Source organism: Mobula hypostoma, chromosome 18, assembly GCF_963921235.1.
Source record: "Mobula hypostoma chromosome 18, sMobHyp1.1, whole genome shotgun sequence".
In the NCBI taxonomy this organism is placed as follows: domain Eukaryota; kingdom Metazoa; phylum Chordata; class Chondrichthyes; order Myliobatiformes; family Myliobatidae; genus Mobula; species Mobula hypostoma.
The window spans coordinates 21,388,511-21,413,444 of NC_086114.1; the positions used below are offsets into that span (position 1 = coordinate 21,388,511).

At 39.6% G+C, this 24,934-nt stretch overlaps 1 protein-coding gene across 7 annotated transcripts in view; it reads left to right on the plus strand.

The window, feature by feature from the left end:
• p4ha1a (prolyl 4-hydroxylase, alpha polypeptide I a) overlaps positions 1 to 24,934 on the plus strand; it is a 102,682-nt gene that overhangs the window by 63,955 nt on the left and 13,793 nt on the right. For all 7 annotated transcript variants that reach the window (XM_063070552.1, XM_063070553.1, XM_063070554.1 and 4 more), the window contains 3 exons: positions 13,598 to 13,697; positions 14,555 to 14,608; positions 18,171 to 18,236. In XM_063070552.1, the coding sequence (XP_062926622.1) occupies positions 13,598 to 13,697; positions 14,555 to 14,608; positions 18,171 to 18,236 (220 nt within the window). The remainder of the gene's footprint in view (positions 1 to 13,597; positions 13,698 to 14,554; positions 14,609 to 18,170; positions 18,237 to 24,934) is intronic.

A 24,934-nucleotide genomic window follows, 5' to 3' on the forward strand; every position in this document is an offset into this window, starting at 1 on the left:
CTTGTGAGATGACGATGAAGATGTGTATAAACTGTGTCTTTATAAGTCATGCATTTCTGAGCACTCTTTGTATCATCTGTTGCAACTTGGCTTACTCTCTAACATATGATATTTTCCAATGTCAGTACCTGATTTAGGTTCATGGTACTTATTGTAGCTGAATGTTAATATCAGTATGAGGTTAACAAGACTTCTTGCTGTAATATTGCCCCCTAGAATGTGCATCTCAAGCTCAACATTGTTGGTTCTTGGCAGGGTGTAGTGAGGGACCAAAATACGTATTTTTTCTAAGGCAGTGTTTTTCACTGTTTAGGTTTATTAATGACAGTGTATTTACAATTAGTTATATGAATTACTTTGGTCACTAATATTGTAGTAGAGACTTCGTAAAGTTATTTGCTGGGGTTGAATGCTTCAGGGAAAGATCATTAGTGTGTTTTGAGAATGAAACTTCAGTGACATTCAGTCTAAGTAACTTGCACAAGGTCTGCTCAACATGAATTTAAGTATAGTAGAGAAGACAAATTTATCTACAGCTCTCCAGATCACATGTGGAAAGTTTTGTGCCATTCTGGTTTTAAACAAAATACTGAAGGACCGAGGAGAGTGCAAGAATGTTAATACAATTGAGAGTATAAAACTATCAAGAAAGATTAAGCGAGGAGTGGATTGCAGCACTTCCCTACAAAATGCAATCCTCTGTTTCAACACAAGTGCAAATTACACAGAATGAAAGAGAGAGGTAGCTTCAAGATTGTTCATTGTCATTCATTGGTATACAAGGGTAAAGGAGAATGAGTGATTGTTACTCTGGATCCATAAATACATAAGATTAGCTTTTATACATAGACTGAAATGTACTTATTTTGTATGTATATACAAAATATATGTACAGTACATAGCTTTGTATGTCCCTTTCTTTTATCCCCAAACACTTCAAGAATGCAGTAGCCTCTTATCACATAGTAACTTCCCTGAAATGGTAATATAATTGTAACTACATAATCAATTTTGATATTGGCTGAGAGTGAAATATTGGCCAGGGCAAGTCTATGTGACTATCCTACTATAACTCAAATCATCACATGATGAATTCTAAGTCCATCAGAGAGGGCAGATGGACCCTCTATTTGACAATAGATCTGAAAGACAGCACCCCTTCAGCACTGAAATGGATTGTCAACTTGGATCTTTGTGCTCAAGTCGCTATACCTTGGTTGTTACCCAGAGCCTTCTGACAAGTGTGAGTTCTATCCATTGAGAAATTGGAACATGAAGATCCCAAAACAGTCATCAAGTCAGTGCCAACCATCAAATATCCATTTACACTACTGGTACTCTAATCCCATTTGATTCTCCCAGTAACTCCCCCATAGATTCTACCATTCAACTTAGCACCAGGGGCAGTTTACAATGGTTAAGCTACCTACCAATCCACCAACCCACACATCTTTAGGAGGAAATCAGAGCACTCAGATGTATCTATGCAGTCACAGGGAGAACTCTGCACAAACTGGACTTCAGGATTGAACCCATTGTTGATGCAGCTATGTAGCAGCTTCATGACTGTTCTGAAAGGATCTGAAAATCATCAGGTTTCTACAGGACTCAAGATTTTATTTTGTTACTTTTTTCTCTATATATTTGATATTTTATCATATTTGTTTGTTAGCCAGTAATGCTTATTGTGGCGATTCTTCAGGTTTTCTTTGGTTGGATGTCGTAGACTTTTGGGAGCGATTGCAGGTTGGCTGTGGGAATTTGTCACTTTCATTAGGCAGTCATGTGCATGAACTTAAAAACTACTACTTTGAAATGGAGCAGAAATAAAGAATAAATTTGAGATGATTTCCTATTCTTACATCCCTCCCCACCTTCACATTTCCCTCTTGTACTCCAGACCCCTAATCTTATCTTGGCAAGGGTTTTAAGACTTCTTTCTCCTTCATTTCCAGTCCTAATGAAGGATCAGGGCCCGACTGTTTATTCCTTTCCATAGGTAATGCCTAACCTGCTGAGTTGCTGTGTTTTGTATGTGTTACTCTGGATTTCCAGATGAGCTGTTTGTGGGAGCCTTGCTTTGTAAGTGTGGCAGTGGTGATCTACATTTCAGCAATAACTGTATTTCACTACATAGCGTGTTGCAGGTGATCTTATAAAGTTCAGGCCTGTTTCTTTTATTGGACTTTATAGAACTACAATTATAGTGGCTGACGTTCTTTCCTAACTCTCAGATCCTTTTGCCCCAAATGATTAACTTGACTGTCCGATCCCTGTAAATATCAAACAAAGTGAGGAATGCAGCTGCTGGAAATTTAAAATAAAAACTACTGGAACTACTTGGCAGATCAGGTGATATCTGTGGAGCGAGAAATAAACTGAATAATTACCACTTTAAACTTGGACAAAATCCAGATTCCTTGTGCCCATCTGTTTTTTTGAGCTTCAGGAAAGTTTTTTTTTATTGTTAGAACTATGTAGAGAGCAAAATTGCTGACGTGCAGCAAAGCACATTTCACAGTATTCTAGGACATACCTTGTGGGAAATAACTGGAGAAAAATCATGAACTGGAGATTTTTTTTAACTTGCCCATCTTCTATGGTTTTATCCATTGTTTATGAGTGCTAATTTGAATACTTTTAAGGATGTGTTTGGGTTTTCCCTGTGAAATGTAATTTGAACAGATTGTGATATTAATTAGATATGCTGACTACATAGAACAGTCCCTGTTCCAAGCCTTCCCTGGTAAAGCTCCCTTACTCATGGACGACTGAATTGGTGCGGCTTTATGCACCCATGCTGAACTCGTCATTTCATCAACTTTGCCTCCAACTTCAACCCTGCCCTTAAATTCACTTGGTCCATTTCTGACATTTCTCCACTTTCTCGATCACTGTCAACCAACATCAGAGATCTCCTCCTTCAAAGTAGGGGGTTTCCCTTCCTCTACTATTGATGTTGCCTCACCCACATCTCCATTTCCCAGACAGTCCCGGCTTACCTCATCTTACTGCTGCCTTAACAAGAATAGAGTTCCTCTTGTCTTCTTCTACAGCCCCAGGAGCCTTTGCATCCAGCACATCATTTTCCACAACTTCTGCCATCTTCATTGGAATCCTATCACCAAACATATCATTACCCCCCCCCACCCCACTCTCCACTTTCTGCAGAGATCACTCCCTCTGTGACTTGTTGTCCATTTATTCCTCCCCACTAATCTCCCTCCTAGCAGGTATCCCTGAAAGCAACAGAAATGCTACACTTGCCTATTTACCTCCTCCCTCACTTCCATTCATGAGGCAATACTTAAGCAAATATATTGAGCTTGTCTACTGTATTCAGTGCTCCCAATGCAGCCCCTCTATTTTGATGAGACCCGATGTAAATTTGAGGACCACTTTATCAGGTGCTCCATCCGCAAAATGCTGAATGTCCCAGGGTCTGACCATTTTAATTTCTATTCCCATTCCAGCATGTTGGTCCATGGCCTCATCTTCTGCCATGATGAGGCCGCTCTCAGGGTGGAGGAGCAACACCTCGTATTCCGTCTCGGTAGCCTCCAACCAGATGGCATAAACATCAAGTTCTCCTTGCAGTAATTTTTTTCCCTCCCCCTTCCCTCTTCTATTCTGGCCTCCCTCCTTTCCTCACCTGCCTATCAGCTTCCCCTTGGTGCCACTCCTTCCCTTATCTAATGGTGCACTCTCCTTTCCTATTAGATTCCTTCTTCAGCCCTTTCCCTTTTCCACCTATCACCTCCCAAATTATTACTTCATTCCCTCTCCCCCACATACCTGGCTTCACCTATCACCTTCTAGTTTATACTCCTTTCCCTCCTCGCACCTTCTTATTCTGGCTTCTTCCCCCTTCCTTTCCAGTCCTGATGAAGGGTCTTGGCCTGAAGCATCAACTTGTTTATTCATTTTCATAGATGTTACTTGACCTACTGAGTTCCTCCAGCATTTTGTGTTTGTTGCATTGAATTACATACACAATTAGCATCTTCAGATTATCAATCTTAATTTTCAGTAATCCACAGTTTGGGCAAATACTTATTTTTGGTGATTTATTTTTAGGATTGTTTATTTGTGTTAAAGCTTTGGGAAATTCTGTCACTTGGAAGTGTGAACATCAAGGACTCTTGCCATGGCTAGCTACTCCCTGCATCCAATAGCTTAAATGAATGAATTTAATTTGGATTTGGTGGGATCTTGCACTCAGTGATACTCATGGTATACAACTGTATGTTTTGTTTAATAGTCTACAGAAATGTGTTTCGTTTTCAGACATCAGACTTTCCTCCTACTTTGTTGGTTTGGAATTGACTCTAACCAATGACTAGCATTTCAAAGTACTGTTTGTGTTCAGAAAGCCATCACTCCTACTCTGCATTTGAAATCCAGTGGCCAGTTGAAGAGTTGCACTTCTTGACATGACTGATTGTAGAGTGTTGTAGGTGTTGTAGAGAGCTGTGGGAAGAGGGGAAGAGTGACAATGAACTGAACCCTGTTCCTTTAGAATGATTCATAGATCCTGTTGTAAATAAACAATTAGAACCTGGTTCTGGCCCCTATACTGGCTAATAGAAGGCAGAGGACAAATCACAAAAATATTTAGTAAATTGACCAACATAATTAAGGTAGCTGGCTTACCCTGGTGTTGAGGAGAACTAAATATCACTGACCATCTTAAGGTTTTGGGAATTTTAGAGTTTTTTTTTAAAGAGAGACTTTATTTGTAGATTCATCTAAATGTGATTTATGAAGGACATATAGATGCGCCAAATCATTTTCACAATCTCTTCAAGTATATCTGAAGTCTGACTTTAAAATATATCAACATTCCTTCAATGTTTCATTGTGGCTCCAGGAGGAATCTTTGTTTCATATACTGCTTAGTCAGTGAGCAACCCCTCTACTGTAGGTACCTCCCACCCTACAATGAAGCTTAAAGAAGGAAATTATGGAGTAATTTTCCTTGAAAACTTGCTCATGTCGGTCAATGTGCCTGTCTAAGCCAGTCTCCTTTGCCATTCGCCCTTGAACCCTTTCCTATTCACATACCCATCCAAGGGTTTATGAACTGCTGTTATTGTACACACTTGCGTTATCATGTTACCTTCTTATGTGATCAGTTAAAGTGGCAGGAAGATAGTACAGATGCTCAATAGGTGATTGATTCTCGGGTTGGCAATTCCAAAGCAATCTTGGTAAAAACTGTTAACTGGAGTTAACCATTTTAAAGCTGTATCTTCCCCGTCGTCAGCATTACTGGAGTTTATTTTGGAATTGCCTTCAGCCACAGGAAACTTGCAGTTGAATGTACTGTAATGGCCTTGCACCAACAGTAAAATTCACTCAGTAGTTCACTTTAACATAGAAGGTAAAGGGTAAAGAGCTGTATAGAATAGCTATTTTATAGACTCTGCATTTGTTGAGTGTGTAAAGTGGCCAATATTGTAACTAATTATGAGGCAATAAAGTTACAAATTTGTCTCTAGTATTGTTGGAAGAAAGTGTAATGAGGTAGGTTTTGCTGTGTAATGAGGTGGAATGCACTGCCGAGGTGATGGCAGGGGATGGTATGTTAGGAAGTTTTTAGACACTTTTATGTAGGCATGTGGATGAAAGAAAAAAAAAATGGAGGGCTGAGTGGGAGGGAAGCGATGGAGTAGCTTACAGGGTCAGTATAACATCATGTGCTGAAAGGCCTGTACTGTGTTGTACTGTTCTATGGGGTCCATGTACATAATCTGAAAGAACAGAAAACAAAAGCCACACAGCACATTCTACTGGATGGAAGATTGCACCTGGACTCCAAGGGCTTGTTATTTACTGTTGGCTGAGAGCAATGATTTACCTGCCTCTGTGTAAATGTGTTGTATCAGGACGGCAAATTCCATGATGTGGCATGCTACCTATGCTGTTTCATAGAGGAGAGGCCACCGCCTCTTGAGGTGGTGAAGTAATTTCAAAGAAAATCACCTTGGGCTGTTTCTGCAAGATCAGGGAGAATAGCTCACATTCCACATATGTATTTAAGCATGTTTTTACAGTAGAGGTTTTAATGTTATTTATGGTGTAGTTTGAAACCGAATGAGTCACATTAGCCTTCCTCCTCTGAACACTCCATTATTTAAACCCGTGAATGAAAGCAAATATTGCCGTAGAACTCTAATCCTTCTCGGAAAACAAGGTAGCCAATCTTTAAGCAACCAAAACATTCCTTGGTTATATTCTCACCCTATGTGGCCAGCTCCCACCTATCATTTATTATATACTCAATGGCCACTTTATTAGGAACAGGAGATACTTAATACAGTGGCCACTGAGTGTACATTTGTGGTCTTCTGATGTAGCCCACCCACTTCAAAGTTCTATGTATTGTGGATGCTCTTCTGTACACCACTGTTGGAACATGTGGTTATCTGAGTTACTGTTGCCTTCCTCTCAACTTGAACCAGTCTGGCTATTCTCCTCTAACTTTGTACTAACTTGGAGTTTTCACCCACTGAACTGCCACTCACTAGATGTGTTTTTTGTTTATCACTCCTTTCTCTGTAAACTCTAGAGCAGGAGTTTCCAACCTTTTTTATGCCGTGGACCCCTATCATTAATCAAAGGGTCTATGGACCCCTAGTTGGAAACCCCTGCTGTAGAGACTGTTATGTGTGAAAATCCCAGGAGATCAGCAGCTTCTGAGATACTCAAACCACCCCGTCAGGCACCAACAATCATTCCACGGTTAAAGGCACTTAGATTGCATTTCTTCCTCATTCTGATGTTTGGTCTGAGCAACAACTGAATTTCTTGATCACGTTTGCTTGCTTTTATGCAGAGAAATGCTGCCACATGATTGGCTGATTAGATAGTTGCATTAACAAACATGGGTTTATCTAATAAAGTGGCCACTTAGTGTACTACACTTAAAATGAGCCTAAGACTTGGATGATCGCAGTGTTGTTCCCATTAATCATATTTACCTGAAAATGGTAAGTGCTGGTTTTATCCATTCATGAGGAACCCCATAAGATGGTACAATGTACAGAGACCTAACTGTGCTGGGTTTTGATAATTTTCTGATAGGTTACTTATGAGATTTCGACAGAATCCTTGCAGCTTATCAGAGCCCACTTTTTTTCCAGGTTAGTTTCAGTACCAGGCAGTTAGGAGGTTGCATATAATTTCCTTGTAAAGGTGGCTTGAATGTATTTTCAAGAAGTCAACTATACATGCCAGAGTTGGTATGAATGAACATTCCTGTCTGCATGTAGATTGCAGATGGAAAATAATTCAGTGTGTGATGAAGTATCTATGGTTGGCACAGATTAAGTTGATTTTATTTGGTGCTGTGCTACGTGTCAATGCAAGCAGCTCAAGCTCAAAGAAAACATGGAAAATAATTTAAACAGCTGTGAAAAGTGGCCTAAATAATCATTCTCAACTTGAATCAAAAGCATTTTCCTTTTCAAAAAAAAAACAGTGAATTGCCCTTTGTCTGCTAGATTTGGCCAGATATTTGTTGATGTTTAATTTAGTATCTTAAGATGAGTTTTCCATTTTCTTGGCGCAATGAAGAGCTAGAAGACTATTCACCTCAAAGATTAAGCACAGTCCAAGCATTAGGATACGTAGCTGGGCTGCACTTTTGAACTTGTGAGATTCTGATATTACTTTGGGAGTGCAGATTTTAGTTTCATTCTTGTTCAAATATAAAATATAACAAATGTATGCTTTTTATGTAAATGATTATTTGAATGGATAGGTACTTCCTTTAAAGATTCTTTCTCCTTCAATTGTTGATAATGACTTTAGTTTTATCTGTAGAAGTGCGGATAACTTTAAAGCAGAGGTCCATTCAAAGAACTAACCTAACATATTTCCTTTGATTCAGCCTTCCCTGAAGGTATTCTTATAGTTTGAGCCTTTTCTCTTTCTCCTACTGGTGGCATGGTAGCCACAACTGTCTTACTATCTTATTATGTTCTTATCAGAATTATTCATTTGTCATGTAAGCCAAAAATGAGGCCAACTAACTTTAGGAAAAAATGTTTAGATAAATTATTTGCTCTTACTTGGAAGTTTAAGCTTTTGTTCTTTGTGAGTTTATTATTGGAACTTAGACTAGTGTTGTATAAAAGTCAGACTGTTCAATGATTCATTGATTCAAACAGATTCTGCTGTAGTGGCTTAAGTATTTATTTACCAATGAGACATGCTATAACAAAACCATAGAATCCAAGCATATCAAACTACTAGGTGAATATATAAAATGTGGTTCTAGGTTGGAATTGACAAGTCGAGGCTAGACTTTATTGCCAGGAGAGCTTCAAAAACATTGGCACAGGAGTGCCATTCTAATAAAGATATTAACGCTTTCAGTTAATATTAGTTAGTTCCCAAAATTAGGAACAATTTTTTGTCAGTGCAATAACAATGTTATTGTTTTTTATAATGCTCAAAAAGTCTAGATTACTCTTGATTTGAAAATTTTGTTTGAAGAAATCTTGTAGTAGAGGTAATTAACATCAAAGTATTTAATCCAAAGAATATCACTATTACTGTGGTATCAATCCTTCAACTTTGATTTCAAATTTACGCACACAAGTTCTAAGATCAGCTTGTAGTAGGATTAAGCTGCTATTTATTTATGTCAATTTTAAAATTCCACATATTTTTGGTGGCTCTCAGTGGTTGTAGGTATCTGAATAAGAGTGGTTTTTAAATAAATACCTCGTACCTCTTACCAAATAGTTTGCCCGCAATAGTTTTCTTGTATTGTACATGATATTTGATGCTGCTACTGTTTATTTTTCATTGCATTTGCCTTGTGTAGGGAGTAGTGTGATGGTGATGTTTCATTCCAATTCAATGATGCAGCCACTTTCTGTATAAAATATGGGCCAATTGTTTTGGAAAAGGTTATACATATCAGCTGAGTCTTGCTTCTCATCGTTCAGTACCAAGAATACACCTTCCTTGCCAATTTCACAAATCAAATCCTTAAAATGTAATCTGAACCTACAAGAGAACGTGCTATCTTAGAGCAACACACACAAAATGCTGGTGGGACCCTTCTCCAGCCTTGTATCCCTTTTGTCAATCAACTCTGCAGCTCTTAGCTCCATCCCTCCCCCTCTTGTCTTCTCCTATCTTTTCGGATCTCCCCCTCCCCCTCCCACGTTCAAATCTCTTACTATCTCTTCTTTCAGTTAGTCCTGATGAAGGGTCTCGGCCCAAAATGTCAACTGTACCTCTTCCTATAGATGCTGCCTGGCCTGCTGCGTTCCACTAGCATTTTGTGTGTGTTGCTTGAATTTCCAGCATCTGCAGATTTCCTTGTGCTATCTTAGATCTGGTCCCATGCAATGAGACAGGTAAAAGTAGTGATCTTGTAGTTGGGGATCTTGGAAAGAGTGATCATATTATGACTGAGTTTTTCATACAAATGGAGGGTGTAATAGTTCAATCTAAAACCAGTGTATGCCTTAACAATGGAAATTACAATGGGATGAGGGAGGATTTGGCTAGTGTGGACTGGAAACACAGGCTATGTGGCGGGACAGGTGAGGAACAGTGGAAGACTTTCAAAGAGATTTTTCACAGTGCTCAACAAAAGTATATTCCAGTTATAAGCAAGGACAGTAAGGATGGGGAGAGCCAGCCTTGGATATCTAAGGAAGTAAAGAATGCATCAAACTAAAAGCTCGTGTATACAAAGTCGCCAAGAGTAGTGGGAAAATGGAAGATTGGGACAACTTTAAAAAGTAACAAAGTACTACTAAGTGGGCAATAAAGAAAGGGAAACTAGATTATGGAAATAAATTAGCACAATATGTAAAAACAGATAGTAAAAGTTTTTATAATTATATAAAGCTTGAAAGGGTGGCTAAAGTGAATGTAGGTCCCTTGGAGGACGAGAATGGGGAATTGATATTGGGTAATGAGGAAATGGCCAAGGCTTTGAATGACTATTTTGTGCTGGTCTTCATGGTGGAGGACACATCTAACGTGCCAAAGGGAGATGTTATGGATGCGAAGGGAGGTGAGGACCCGTGTACAATAGCTATCACTAAAGAGGTAGTGCTGAACAAACTCGTGGGCCTGAAGATAGTTAAGTCCCTGATCCTGATGGAATGCATCCCAGGGTACTGAAAGAAATGGCAGAAGTTACAGTAGAGGCTTTGGTGATGATTTACCAAAATTCTCTGGACTCTGGGCAGGACCCGGTGGAATGGGAGACGGCGAATGTCCCGCCACTGTTCAAAAAAAGGATGTAGGCTAAAGGCAGGTAACTATAGGCCAGTTAATTTAATATCTGTAGTTGGGAAAATGCTTGAAGCTATCATTGAAGAAGAAATAGCAAGGCATCTGGAAACAAATGAATCCATCAGGCAGACACAGCATGGATTCAACAAAGGCAGGTCCTGTTTGACAAATTTACCAGAGTTATTTGAGGATATAATGAGCAAAGTGGATAGAGGAGAACAGATAGACATTATTTACTTGGATTTCCAGAAGGCGTTTGATAAGGTGCCACATAAAAGACATCCATAAGATAAGGATGCACAGAACTGGGGCGATGTATTAGCATGGATAGACTAATAGAAAATGTAGAGTTGGGATACGTGGTTGTTACTCCGGTCGGCAATCAGTGGTGAATGGTGTGCCGCAGGGGTCGGTGCTGGGCCCACAACTGTTCAAGATGTACATTAGTGATCTGGAAGAGGGGACTGAGTGTAGTGTATCTACGTTTGCTGATGGTACTAAATTGAGTGGAAAAGCAAAGTGTAGGTTAAGTGAGTGGGCAAGGGTCTGGCAGATGGAGTACGATGTTGGTAAATGCGAGATCATCCACTTTGGAAGGAAAAATGAAAGAGCAGTTTATTATTTAAATGGTAAAAAAATTGCAGCATGCTGCTGTGCAGAGGAACTTGGGAGAGCTTGTGCATGAATCATAAAAGGTTGGTTTGCAGGTGCAGCAGGCTATCAAAGAGGCAAATGGAATGTTGGACTTCTTTGCTAAAGGGATTGAATTTAAGAGCAGGGAGAATATGCTGCAACTGTACAGGGTACTGGTGAGACTGCACCTTGAGTACTGCGTGCAGTTCTTATGTCCTTACTTGAGGAAGGATATACTAGTTTTAGAGGCGGTGCAGAGGAGGTTCACCAGGTTGATTCCAGAGATGAGGGGATTAAACTATGAGGAGAGATTGAGTCACATGGGACTGTACTCACTGGAATTCAGAAGGATGAGAGGAGATCTTATAGAAACATATAAAATTATGAAAGGGATAAATAAGATAGAGGCAGGAAAGTTGTTTCCACTAGTAGATGAGACTAGAACTAGGGAACATAGCCTCAAGATTCAGGGCAGTAGATTGAGGACAGAGATGAGGAGGAACTACTTTTCCCAGGGAGTGGTGAATCTGTGGAATTCGCTGCCCAATGAAGCAGTGGAGACTTCTTCAGTAAATATATTTAAGATGAGGTTGGATAGATTCTTGCAGAGTAGGGGTATTAAGGGTTATGGGGAAAAGGCAAGCAGGTGGAGATGAGTCCATGGCCAGATCAGCCATGATCTTATTGAATGGCGGTGCAGGCTTAACCAATAGCCCAATTATAATGATGCCTGTTGAAAGATAACTAACATATCTGCAAGGAAGCAGCATCCACATTCTGTCTTCTCGCTGCTGCCATTGGAAAGGAGGCCTTAGCTCCCACATCACCAGATTCAGGAACAGTCACTACCCTTCAACCATCAGGCTCCTGACCCAGTGTGGATAAAACTTCACTCATCTAAATACTGAACTGATTCCACAACCTATGGACTCACTTTTTTGGACTCTTCATCTCATGTTGTTATTATTTGTCTTTTTTTGTATTTGAACAGTTTCTCTTCTTTTGCATATTAGTTGTTTGTCAGTCTTTATGTGTAGTTTTTCATTGATTCTATTGTTTTTTTTTGTTCTATTGTGAATGCCTGCAAGAAAATGAATCTCAGGGTAGGAAATGGTGACACATATGTACTTTGATAATAAATTTACTTTCAACTTTGACCATTAGCCAGGACCCAGCAGAAATCACTTCAATATAGTGCTGTGCAATCCTTTATGTCAGGCTGTGAGGGCAGATAGGTTTTGTTTAACATCTGTGTCAACCAATAATAACAACCACTGCTTGTTTTTTAATGCATTAAAAATGTCCCGAGACATTTCACAGGATCATTTATCAAGCAAATTTGAACTGTTGCAACCTTGATAATTGCAATACTCTCTCAATGCAGCACTTAAGTACCGACTCAGATTATATAAATATCTGTACTAAGGTTAAGGTCATAAGCTTCTGATTTGGGGGAAAAAAATTGAACCTGTAAACCTAGATTCACACATAAATTATAATCTATTGATTAGACTGAACAAAGGCAGTTTATTGCACAGAGGTGTATAGTAAGCCAGTTGTGATCAGACTAGTTCTGGGAAGGTATTTTACATAGAATTTGTATTTTTGAAGCCAGTTTTAAAATTTTGTGAGCAGACTCCATTGTAATTGTTCGTAATGAGAAAATTAAGTTATTCCAGTTGCTTCAAATCTGTGTTAAGTGAATAATGTGCATGAAAAAGATGATGCAGCAACATGACCCCTGAGCAACGTCAGCACAGCATTCATCTTTGTTATCAAAAAATTAAAATTTTCTGTAGTTCATTGGGGTGTGGTAATACTTTAGACGACCAAATTCTTTAAGCATTTCTACTGCGTAAACTAAAGTTGCTTCTTTTTCTCCTTTCCTCATACCCATCCATCTCTTCCCTATAGTTCAGGTCCACCTGATTAGTATTGCAGGTTTTCTTTGGCTTTTGACTCAGTCTTGAGCATAATTGTGGACAAGTTATGAGTCTCCAGTATCGTGATAATGTTGTCCAATCTCTCTGAGTGTTTGGACAGCACAATAAAACAGAAAGTACTGTTGCTTTTGCCCTTGACCCAGACTGATCCTGGCCTCTGGTATTGGCTGTGTGAATTTCACATGTTCTTATGTCCATGTGGATGTTCTGGATTTCCTTCCAAATTGCAAAGAATAATCTGAGTGGTTTGTTAATTAGCTGCTGTAAGTTTCCCCTAATGTAGGTGAATGGTGAAAGAATTGGAAGGGGAGGAACGTCAATGCTAGGTTACAAGGAACTAAATGAAGGAATGGGGCTCTTGGTTGGCATAGATGTGAGCTAGCGAGATGCCTCAGTTATCATTAGCAAATATGAAAATAACCTCACATTGCCATTTATTGCTGTGAATTCATATCTAGGAGTTAGTCATGTAGTTGGAAAAGACCGTGCATTCATCATGGTTTCTTGACTGGACAAATCTCTCTGGACATGACAAGCAGTGGTTAATAAAGAGTTAAAGTGCAGAGGGTGATCTTATTGAGATAGTCATTCAAAAATTTTCAAACTAATACAAATCCAACTGTAGGATAAATGAAGTACAGTACTAGCTAAGAACGTATGAACTCTAGTGAGAAATATTTTTTAATAGAAGTATTGAGGACGTCTGTGTATATAATAAGGGATAACTCAAACACATTTTTGCCTCTGCCCAGTGCTTGGCTGTCAGGTTATGAAGATCCTGTAATAAGTCGTATTAACAAGAGGATAGAAGATATCACGGGGCTTGACGTTTCCACGGCAGAAGAACTGCAGGTAGGTGTTGAACTAAACATTGAGCAAAAAGATCTGAGAGCAAGCCCTCCTAAATAGGAAAGTGAATATTTATGTCAGTAACTACTGCAGACCCTTGTTCCAAATATACATTAAAAATAGCAGATTATAGTTTGGCAATGCTAACAGCAGCATCTAGTTAAGGGAGAACCCTTTCTAAAATTAATTAAAGAAAGAATTTTAAGGCTGCCTCCCTACCCACCTTTAGTAGTGAAGTTAAAGCAAAATAAGACAGATTCTGGAAACTGGAAATAATGTTGAAATAATCAGCACGTTAGGTAGTACCTGTGGAGTGAGAAATTGAAGTTTCTTGTCTCTGAGTATTAGTTATTTCAATTCTATTGGAAGATCTTTCACCAGACACACAAAAAATCCATATTCCATTATGTGAACTGTACCATCAGCATTACCACATAATGTCTTCACACTAAAATCTATCATAAAACTCTTATTTCAACCATTGCTTAATAGGGAATAACCTCATCTTTGTCAGAACTTCAGTCATGTCTATGAATGTTTTTTGTCACTGGAGAACATTGGGCTGTGAAACAGTTTTTGCTCTTCCCCACATTTGCAATTCTCCACGCTTCAGTAATACAAAAGAAAACTGCAGTTAGCCAAGAAGTTTAAAGATATTGGATTTTGTTAGAACAGGTCTCATGTTGATATTAGTGAAATTAAAATACAATGCAAAGCATACATTCCAGTTCCAGTTTAACAAAGCCTTTTGTGCCATCTACTTTATTAATACACATTTCATTATACCTTGATCCTGTGAATTATCCCCTGAGAAATACTGAGCATTTGACTGGTTCGATGTGACTTCTCCTTTTGAACAGGTTGCCAATTATGGGGTTGGTGGCCAGTACGAGCCTCATTTTGACTTTGGACGGGTAAGTGTTATTATTCAGCTCTTTTTCTCCGTTTTTTTTTCCAAGTGGGTCATCATGGTGTTTATCAGCAATATGAGCCTCATCGTGACTTTGCACAGGAAGGCAGTGCTATGAAATTTGCTTCTGCATAGATAGAGCAACCCTAATCAGTATTAATCAACAAAGCTATGTACACAGTAAGATTCTAGTCTTCATTAATCAGGGTACTGAATACAGAAGTAGAGAGGTTATGCTGCAACTTCATGAAGCCTTGGTCAGACATTGACTGGAGTACTACATACAGTTCCGGTCATCATGCCACAGGAAGGAGGCTACAGAGCAGATTCAATGGGATATTGCCTGGGCTAGAACAGTTCTGTTACGAGGACTGACTGGAGACGCTAGGTCTGTTCTTTCTGGGGCAGAGCACACTAAGAGGGGACTTGAATGGGGTATGTAAAATTATGAATGGTGTAGATAGGGTAGGCTGTAGGAAACTTTTCCTCAATATCAGAAGTTGATAAACTAGAGGACATAGATTTAGGGGAAGTAGGGAAGAGATCTAGATGGGATCCAAAGAGGATTTCTTCAATTGGAGAGTGGTAAATATCTGGAAACATCGGTTGAAGCTGGGTCACTGACAGTATTTAACAAGTGTCTATGTGAACGCTTGAATTGCCCAGATTTAGAAAACCATGAACCAAGTGCTGGGGGATGGAATTAATTTGGAAAGGTGATCACTGAATGGCATGGTTGGAGTGGGATGAATGGCCTGCTTCCATGATTCCACAATTCTGTAACTCTAAAGGAAGCACCTAATTTGGGAAAATCAAACTGATTGATCAGCATAAAGTTGGAACATTTTATCATTGCAAACTTGGTGACTGGTTTGTCTTAGTAATTTCAGGAGCCAATATAAACTATCTTTTATCATGTAGCTAAATTCTTAGTGAGATGGAAAGATGTTTTTATTTTGCAAAAGAGAGATAAGTTTTAAATTGGAATACACCATATTTTTGACTTGCTAATTTCCTGAGAGAATTATGAAGGGCATTGTCAATCTCCATATATATTAATATATAGATTAGTGTCTCCAGGTGTATCCCATTTATCAACACCTCTGAGAAGTACCTAATGCTATATGCTTTAACCATTGTAATGTTTATGTGAGATCATTACTGGGTTTCATTTCTTTTACTTCTCACTAGATTGGCAATTCTTTATCATTATGTTAAAATAATTTTTTCCAATGAGCTAATTTTCATTATGCAGTGATACATTCTTAAATGGATGTAGAGCAATGTTGCCCATTAATGCTGACCAACTTGTTTTATGTATTGGTAGAATGAACAGCTATATTCCAGATGCGTGCTGCAAAATTACTGTACTCTTGCTCATTAAGGGTTTTGTTTCTTCTTTGAACGTTATGTATGAGCTACATTAATCATTCGATCCTTAACCTTGTTCTGTAAAACAAAGATGCTGTCAGTTATGAGAGAGATGCTTTGAACAGTGTTCTCTGAGAATGGCAGAACAGCCTGACCAACATATGCCATGTACACTCAGTGACCACTTAATTAGGTACAGGACTGGAACCCAGTGTGGTCTTCTGCTGCTGTAGCCCATCCACTTTAATGTTCAACTCGTACGTTCAGAGATGCTGTTCTGCACACCACTGCTGTAATGCGTAGTTATTGAGTTCCTGTCAGCTTGAACCAGTCTGGCCATCAGCCACTGACAGTTCTCATTAACAGGACAGTTTCACCCACAGAACCGACGTTCATCGATTTTCTTAAAAAAAATTTTTTTTGGTTTGTTTTTTGCTCCATTCTCCACGAACTCTGGAGACTGTTGTGTGTGAAAATCCCAGAAGACCAGCAGTTTCCGTGATACTCAAACCACCTCGTCTGGCCCCAATAACCTTTCTACAGTCAAAATCACTTGAATCACACTTTTTCATCATTCTGATGTTTGGTCTGAACAACAAACATGTCTGAATGCTTTTATGCATTGAGTTGATGCCACATGATTGGCTGATTTGATATTTGCAGAAAAGAGCAAATGTACCTAATAAAGTGGCCACTGAGAGTAAAGCCATCAACAGTGGTCTTTTAATATATTAATTTGGTTGAGTTCAGCACCTGTGAAAGCTGAGTTCTGGCTATTGGAACTTAAGCCATTTGTAAACTGTTGTTACTGATGTTTGTGATGATTATTTATATCCATTATAAATCATAAAAATGCTTGATGTGATTTTTCAGTAAGATTTGTAGTGAGCAATGATTTTATGATTTTGACGTTTAAGTCTGATAAAGTAAATGCAGTAAAGGAAAACAGTAATTGTACTGTAAAATGAAACTTTTAAAATTCAGTGTTGTAACTCCTTTATTTTACATCCCAGCTATACTAACTGGTAAGGTGCTGAAGGTTTTTATCCCACCTTCATTCTTTGTTCTGCTAGTTATTTGTTGGGGTCATGGAACTCCTCCTGGTTATCCTATGTATTCCAGTCAAGGAATGCTTCCCGAAATAATAACTTTAGGGATTACAATCAATGAAGTATGATGGTATTAAAATGTCTGTTCTTGAATAAGAGTGGACCTCTTTCAACATGTTCAGAATGTTGTTGTGTCTGTTTTAATGGGGTATCAGGTGCATGGATGGATGACTTGAATGAGGAAAAACCTAACAATAATTATCCTCCACTTTAATATGATAGAGTATTTTACTTCCGTAATCGTGCCCGACGCCAGCCCCCTAGGCCTGAGTGGACGTTGTCGTAGTAGTAGTATTTTACTTCAAAAGCATAAACGGGAGATGGTAGCTCCCGCATATCTATAGAGAGGAATAGATTTAATGTTTCAGATTGAAGGCTTTCATCAGAACTGAAAAAGAGAGAAAACGGGCCCATTTTGAGTTTCTAGTACAAGGGGGAATATCTGTGATAGGGCGGAGTACAAAAGAATCCAGATGATAGAAGTGTTGTTGGTGCTATCTGGTGCTTAAAGCTTGATAATCATAATTGATCTACCTAGAACAGTCTTTACTTGGGGGAATGATTGAGGGCAGAAAATAAAACAATTTTGAAATTATACATTGCAGAACATATTGCTGGAAATCTGAAATAACAAAGAATGCTAGAAATACACAGCAGGTGAAATAACACTATGGAAAGAGATCTAATGATCTTGAATCAGAACTGAGCAGTTCTGACAAAAGGCTGGTTATTTGAAATTGTTGAATTCAAAATGGCTGGATGGAAGATGTGTAATTGATTATGGTGCATCCCTTAATTTTGTTTGCCCTGCATTGTGCTACTAGAAAGAATTGCCATGACTCTCAAATTGAGTTCTGCAAGAAAATTAATATGAAAGTCTATGTGTATTTGCTTTATTTGCTACTTTATGGAAAGGGGAATTAAGCTGTGGAAGTATTCTCGCATTAGCATTTCTCATTAAAGAGTAGAGAAAGGAATTGTATATAAATCCATTAAGAGATTCTTAGCGCTGGAAAAGAAGCATATTGTGGTTGGAGAATAGACATTGCAACAGCAATAATAAAAGATTCTTTGGTTTTATTATAGAAAGATGAACCTGATGCTTTTAAAGAACTGGGCACTGGGAACAGGATTGCTACCTGGTTATTTTACGTAAGTAAAGTATTTGTTGTGTGCTTGGTTGATGAGGATCAATTAATTTAAGATCCATTAATTTAAGATCCATTTTATGTGAACCATTGCCTACGAATTTAAGAAAACCTTTGCGTCCAGTAAGTAACCAGTTTTATTTCCTGTTTGTGCATCAAAATAAAAGTTGTATTTTAATTGTTAATGTGAGACAATTAACAATTCACTTTAACTTTTCTCCATTCTACCCCACCTGATCCTGTTTTGCTTCATTCCATAGTGACCCCGCAGAAATGTTTATCAAAATTCTGCCACGTTACAAGAGCTTTAACATTCCACATTGATTCTGATTTCCTAAAGTGCAGGACTTTGGCAGAACCACACAAATTGCATCCTTAGTTTCTTCTTCTGCTACTATAGAAGATATTATCAAAGTTTTTTTTAAGCCAAGGGGAATCCAAGGATGAAGTTGGTAAGAAGATTGTGTAACTGAGCAACAGTATGACTGAAGAGTTACAAACAAGATGCTGGAGGAACTGAGTGGGCCAGGCAGCATCTATGGCAGGAAAGGACAACCATCTTTTCTGGTCAAGACCTTCATTTGGACTTGTTGATCCAGTCTCCAGCATCTTCAGTCTCTTGCGACTGAAGAGTTGGTGTTTTGAAAGTATGGAAATAAGCATAAAGATAGGATGGAAATTCCAAGATGCTGAAAGCTATTTCATTGGTGATTAGGTCTGAATGTAAAGAATATATGGGGCCGGCTGGTGGTGCAATGACATCGGCGCCGGACCTGGGAGCGGAGGTTCCCGGGTTCGAAACCAGTCAGGTCCACTCAAGCCGGGTTGAGTGTCAAGATTGCAACTCAACCTCATAAAATAAAGGGAAAAATACTGTGAAAATGTCTGTGTGAAGAGCGGTGCGCCACACAGTCTCTCCCTCTCTCCCTCTCTCCCTCTCTCCCTCTCTCCCTCTCTCCCCCTCTCCCCCTCTCCCCCTCTCCCCCTCTCCCCCTCTCCCCCTCTCCCCCTCTCCCCCTCTCCCCCTCTCCCCCTCTCCCCCTCTCCCCCTCTCCCCCTCTCCCCCTCTCCCCCTCTCCCCCTCTCCCCCTCTCCCCCTCTCCCCCTCTCCCCCTCTCCCCCTCTCCCCCTCTCCCCCTCTCCCCCTCTCCCCCTCTCCCCCTCTCCCCCTCTCCCCCTCTCCCCCTCTCCCCCTCTCCCTCTCTCCCTCTCTCCCTCCCTTGTAAAAGCCATGAAAAAGACATCATCACAGACGCGCACGCACGCAGGCACACGCCAAAAAAAAATGTAAAGAATATATGATTGTTGGCCCATAGGATGGAACAAGGTCATCAAATGCATTTTGAGGTCAGTTGGTACAATTATCATTCTTATTTGAGTAGCAGGGTTTTTCTGGTACCAGGCACACCAGGGAAATTATGCACTGAGGACTTCTGATCTTTCCATTGGATACGTTGTTTCTTTATACTTTTTAGTCAGCCCACATCTTGGCCTTCTGTTTTGTTTTCTATGTAAGAACAAGAATTTTGCCTGCTTCAAAGTTTAATTCAGCAGTGTTGTCAGTTGCATTATGAAACAAAAATACAACTCAAAGAGGGCTATTCCAACACCTTATGTCTGTTTTGTTCAAAAAGAACATGGTTGATCTTTTGCCTCAACACCATCTAACTGGGATTCCAGTTGATTGGGACATATCAGGACCAGGACATTTTGGCCCAATTAAGCAGCTGCTCCAATTAGCCAAAGTTTCATGGAAGTGATTAAAAAGGTATATAAAAAAAAGTACCGATGCTACTATAGAACTGTATATTAGTTCCTACTATTTATTGATGGAGAAATTCATTTATTGTATGCTGCTGCATTCTTTTGATTAACTGTAAATGAACAAAATCAGCTCAAACACCTAGTTCAGATAATGGACTGCCTTCATAGAATACTTTCGATTGCATCCTCCAAATTTTCATTTTCATTGTAACATTCTAGATGATTATTGATGCCTTCAAATTCTTTGTAGTTACCTAACTTGTTGAAGTAATGAAATTGTTTCATTTTCACTGCCAGCCATTTCTTGCATCTCCAAACCTGGATGCTTGAAACCACAATGAGCAAAACAGTCCCTGAACAGTCGAGTTACTGCTTATTTCTTGCCAACTATCAGTGACAAAAATCACTGCTGCTTTCACACAAACACATGCAATTGACAATATTTAAAAGTGCGTTAGCGTCTGATTGCCGCACAAGTGCATGTGACTGATGCTAGTTAGAAACTGTTTGGCAGTAAGCTCCTGACCCAATTAAGTGGCACAGTGTCCCAAATAAATGAAGGGAATCCTGGCTATTTTCTTGATTTTTGTTCTTTAAGTGTTGTCCCAAATAATTGGCTGCCCTGTTTAACCGATGGCCCAGTTAACTGGAATCCACTGCACGTATTCTTTAATTTTGTTAATATCCAGAACTGAAAATAATATTAAATATCGAATGACTGAACATTTATAGAACTGTTGAGTAAAAACTTCCAAAGGCTCACTGTTACCATTTTTGTATTGTTTTTCTCACTGAATTATTCAAACATTCTATTTGCTTCCCTCCTTTGCTGAGCTCTGCAATTTTCCCAGTTCATAGATTTCTGGTTCTTTTTTGTCAACATTCTAAACTTTTTCCATCATCTAGTTCTATTTTTAAACTTCTCATGTTAGCCATGACTGGACTACTTTTTCTTGGGCAGTGGGGTGGTTGTCCATTAAAGGGATCAGTATTTCTTTTATGTATTGATCCTTCAGTAGTTGGCCATTGGTCATTTACTGTCTTACCCTTTTAGTCTACTGTAGCCAAATTACTCCTGGTACTTAAATTTGATTTTGAATCTTGGCTTCAGTCTGTTATTTGCATATCTGTGGAATCTTGATGTAAATATTTCTGGATTTGTGTAAAACACAGGAGAATTCAACTCCAACCTAAAGCTAGATTACAAAAAATGGACTAATGATCAAAAGTTTGGCCAGCTTTTTGAAAGTGCTAAAGCAGTAATTCTCTGTACAATAATAAACACTGACATACACATGGATTTTGGATGTGTAGAAACATTTGTACAATTGGCCTGCACTTAGTTTCTGTAACACAGCAGGATTTTCATGAATATACAGTCTTAGCAAAGCTTCATGGGGCAGTACAAAGCAGAACCAGGTGTTCCACTGGATGAATAGAGAGAGTGAGATGATAAATTAATTATATAACCATTACAGCACAGAAACAGGCCATCTCGGCCCTTCTAGTCCGTGCCGAACTCTTACCCTATCCTAGTCCCACCGACCTGCACTCAGCCCATAACCCTCCATTTCTTTCCTGTCCATATATCTATCCAATTAAACTATAAATGACAACATAGAACCTGCCTCAACCACTTCTGCTGGAAGCTCATTCCACACAGCTACCACTCTCTGAGTAAAGAAGTTCCCCCTCATGTTACCCCTAAACTTTTGTCCTCTAACTCTCAACCCATGTCCTCTTGTTTGAATCTTCCCCACTCTCAATGGAAGAAGTCTAACCATGTCAACTCTATCAATCCCCCTCATAATTTTAAACACCTCTGTCGAGTCCCCTCTGAACCTTCTACGCTCCAAAGAATAAAGACCTAACTTGTTCAATCTTTCTCTGTATCTTAGGAGATGAAACCCAGGCAACATTTTAGTAAACCTCCTCTGTACTGTCTCAATTTTATTGACATCTTTCCTATAATTTGGTGACCAGAACTATACACAATACTCCAGATTTGGCCTTACCAATGCCTTATACAAATTCAACATTACATCCCAACTCCTATACTCAATGCTCTGATTAATAAAGGCCAGCAAACCAAAAGCTTTCTTCACCACCCTATCCACATGAGATTCCATCTTCAGGGAACTATGCACCATTATTCCTAGATCCCTCTGTTCTACAGCATTCTTTAATGCCCTACCATTTACCATGTATGTCCTATTTTGATTAGTTCTACCAAAATGTAGCACCTAGCATTTTTCAGCATTAAACTCCATCTGCCATCTTTCAGCCCACTCTTCTAACTGTCCTAAATCTCTCTGCAAGTTTTGAAAACCTACCTCATCATCCACAACACCACCTATCTTAATATCATCTGCATACTTACTCATCCAATTTACCACCCCATCATCCAGATCATTGACAAGGTTCCACACGGTAGGCTTATTCAGAAGGTTAGAAGGCATGGGATCCAGGGAAGTTTGGCCAGGTGGATTCAGAATTGGCTTGCCTGCAGAAGGCAAAGGGTGGTGGTGGAGGGAGTACATTTAGATTGGAGGATTGTGACTAGTGGTGTCCCACAAGGATCTGTTCTGGGACCTCTACTTTTCGTGATTTTTATTAACGACCTGGATGTGGGGTAGAAGGGTGGGTTGGCAAGTTTGCGGATGACACAAAGGTTGATGGTGTTGTAGATAGTGTAGAGGATTGTCAAAGATTGCAGAGAGACATTGATAGGATGCAGAAGTGGGCTGAGAAGTGGCAGATGGAGTTCAACCCGGAGAAGTGTGAGGTGGTACACTTTGGAAGGACAAACTCCAAGGCAGAGTACAAAGTAAATGGCAGGATACTTGGTAGTGTGGAGGAGCAGAGGGATCTCGGGGTACATGTCCACAGATTCCCTGAAAGTTGCCTCACAGGTGGATAGGATAGTGAAGAAAGCTTATGGGGTGTTAGCTTTCATAAGTCGAGGGATCGAGTTTAAGAGTCACGATGTAATGATGCAGCTCTATAAAACTGTGGTTAGGCCACACTTGGAGTACTGTGTCCAGTTCTGGTCACCTCGCTATAGGAAGGATGTGGAAGCATTGGGAAGGGTACAGAGGAGATTTACCACGATGCTGCCTGGTTTAGAAAGTATGCATTATGATCAGAGATTAAGGGAGCTAGGGCTTTACTCTTTGGAGAGAAGGAGGATGAGAGGAGACATGATAGAGGTGTACAAGATAATAAGAGGAATAGATAGAGTGGATAACCAGCGCCTCTTCCCCAGGGCACCACTGCTCAGTACAAGAGGACATGGCTTTAAGGTAAGGGGTGGGAAGTTCAAGGGAGATATTAGAGGAAGGTTTTTTACTCAGAGAGTGGTTGGTGCATGGAATGTACTGCCTGAGTCAGTGGTGGAGGCAGATACACTAGTGAAGTTTAAGAGACTACTAGACAGGTATATGGAGGAATCTAAGGTGGGGGCTTATATGGGAAGCAGGGTTTGAGGGTCGGCACAACATTGTGGGCCGAAGGGCCTGTACTGTGCTATACTATTCTATGTTATATATTACAAACAACATTGGACCCAGTACAGATCCCTGAGGCACACCGCTACACACCGTCCTCCAAGCTGACACACAGTTATCCACCACTACTCTTTGGCGTTTCCCATCTGGCCACTGCTGAATCCATTTTACTACTTCCATATTAATGCCTAACGATTGAACCTTCCCAACCAACCTTCCGTGTGGAACCTTGTCAAAGGCCTTACTGAAGTCCATATAGACAACATCCACTGTTTTACCCTCGTCAACTTTCTTAGTAACCTCATCAAAAAATTCAGTAAGATGTGTCAAACATGACATTCCACGCACAAATCCATGTTGACTGTTCCTAATCAGACCCTGTCTATCCAGATAATTGTATATACCATCTCTAAGAATACTTTCCATCAGTTTACCCACCACTGACGTCAAACTCACAGGTCGATAATTGCCAGGTTTACTCTTAGAACCTTTTTTAAACAATGGAACCACATGAGCAATACGCCAATCCTCCGGCACTTTCCCCATTTCTAATGACATTTGAAATATTTCTGTCAGAACCCCTGCTATTTCCGCACTAACTTCCTTCAAGGTCCTAGGGAGTATCTTGTCCGGACCTGGAGACTTATCCACTTTTATATTCCTTAAAAGTGCCAGTACTTCCTCTTCTATAATTGTCATACTTTCCATAACTACCCTACTTGTTTCCTTTACCTTACACAATTCAATATCCTTCTCCTTAGTGAATACCGAAAAAAAGAAACTGTTCAAAATCTCCCCCATCTCTTTTGGCTCTGCACATAGCCGTCCACTTTGATTCTCCAAGGGACCAATTTTATCCCTCACTATCCTTTTGCCACTACCATAACTGTAGAAACCCTTTGGATTTATTTTCACCTTACTTGCCAAAGCAGCCTCGTATCTTCTTTTAGCTTTTCTAATTTCTTTCTTAAGATTCTTTTTACATTCTTTATATTCCTTGAGTACCTCATTAACTCCAAGCTGCCTATATTCATTGAAGATCCCTCTCTTTTTCTGAACCAAGTTTCTAATATCTCTTGAAAACCATGGCTCTCTTAAACTTCTAACCTTTCCTTTCAACCTAACAGGAACATAAAGATTCTGAACCCTCAAAATTTCACCTTTAAATGACCTCCATTTCTCTGTTGCATCCTTCCCATAAAACAGATTTTCCCAATCCACTCCTTCTAAATCCTTTCGCATTTCCGCAAAGTTAGCCTTTCTCCAATCAAAAATCTCAGTCCTAGGTCCAGTCCTATCCGTCTCCATAATTACACTGAAACTAATAGTATTGTGATCACTGGACCCGAAGTGCTCCCCAACAATTACCTCCGTCACCTGCCCTGTCTCATTTCCTAACAGGAGATCCAATTCTGCCCCTTCTCTAGTTGGT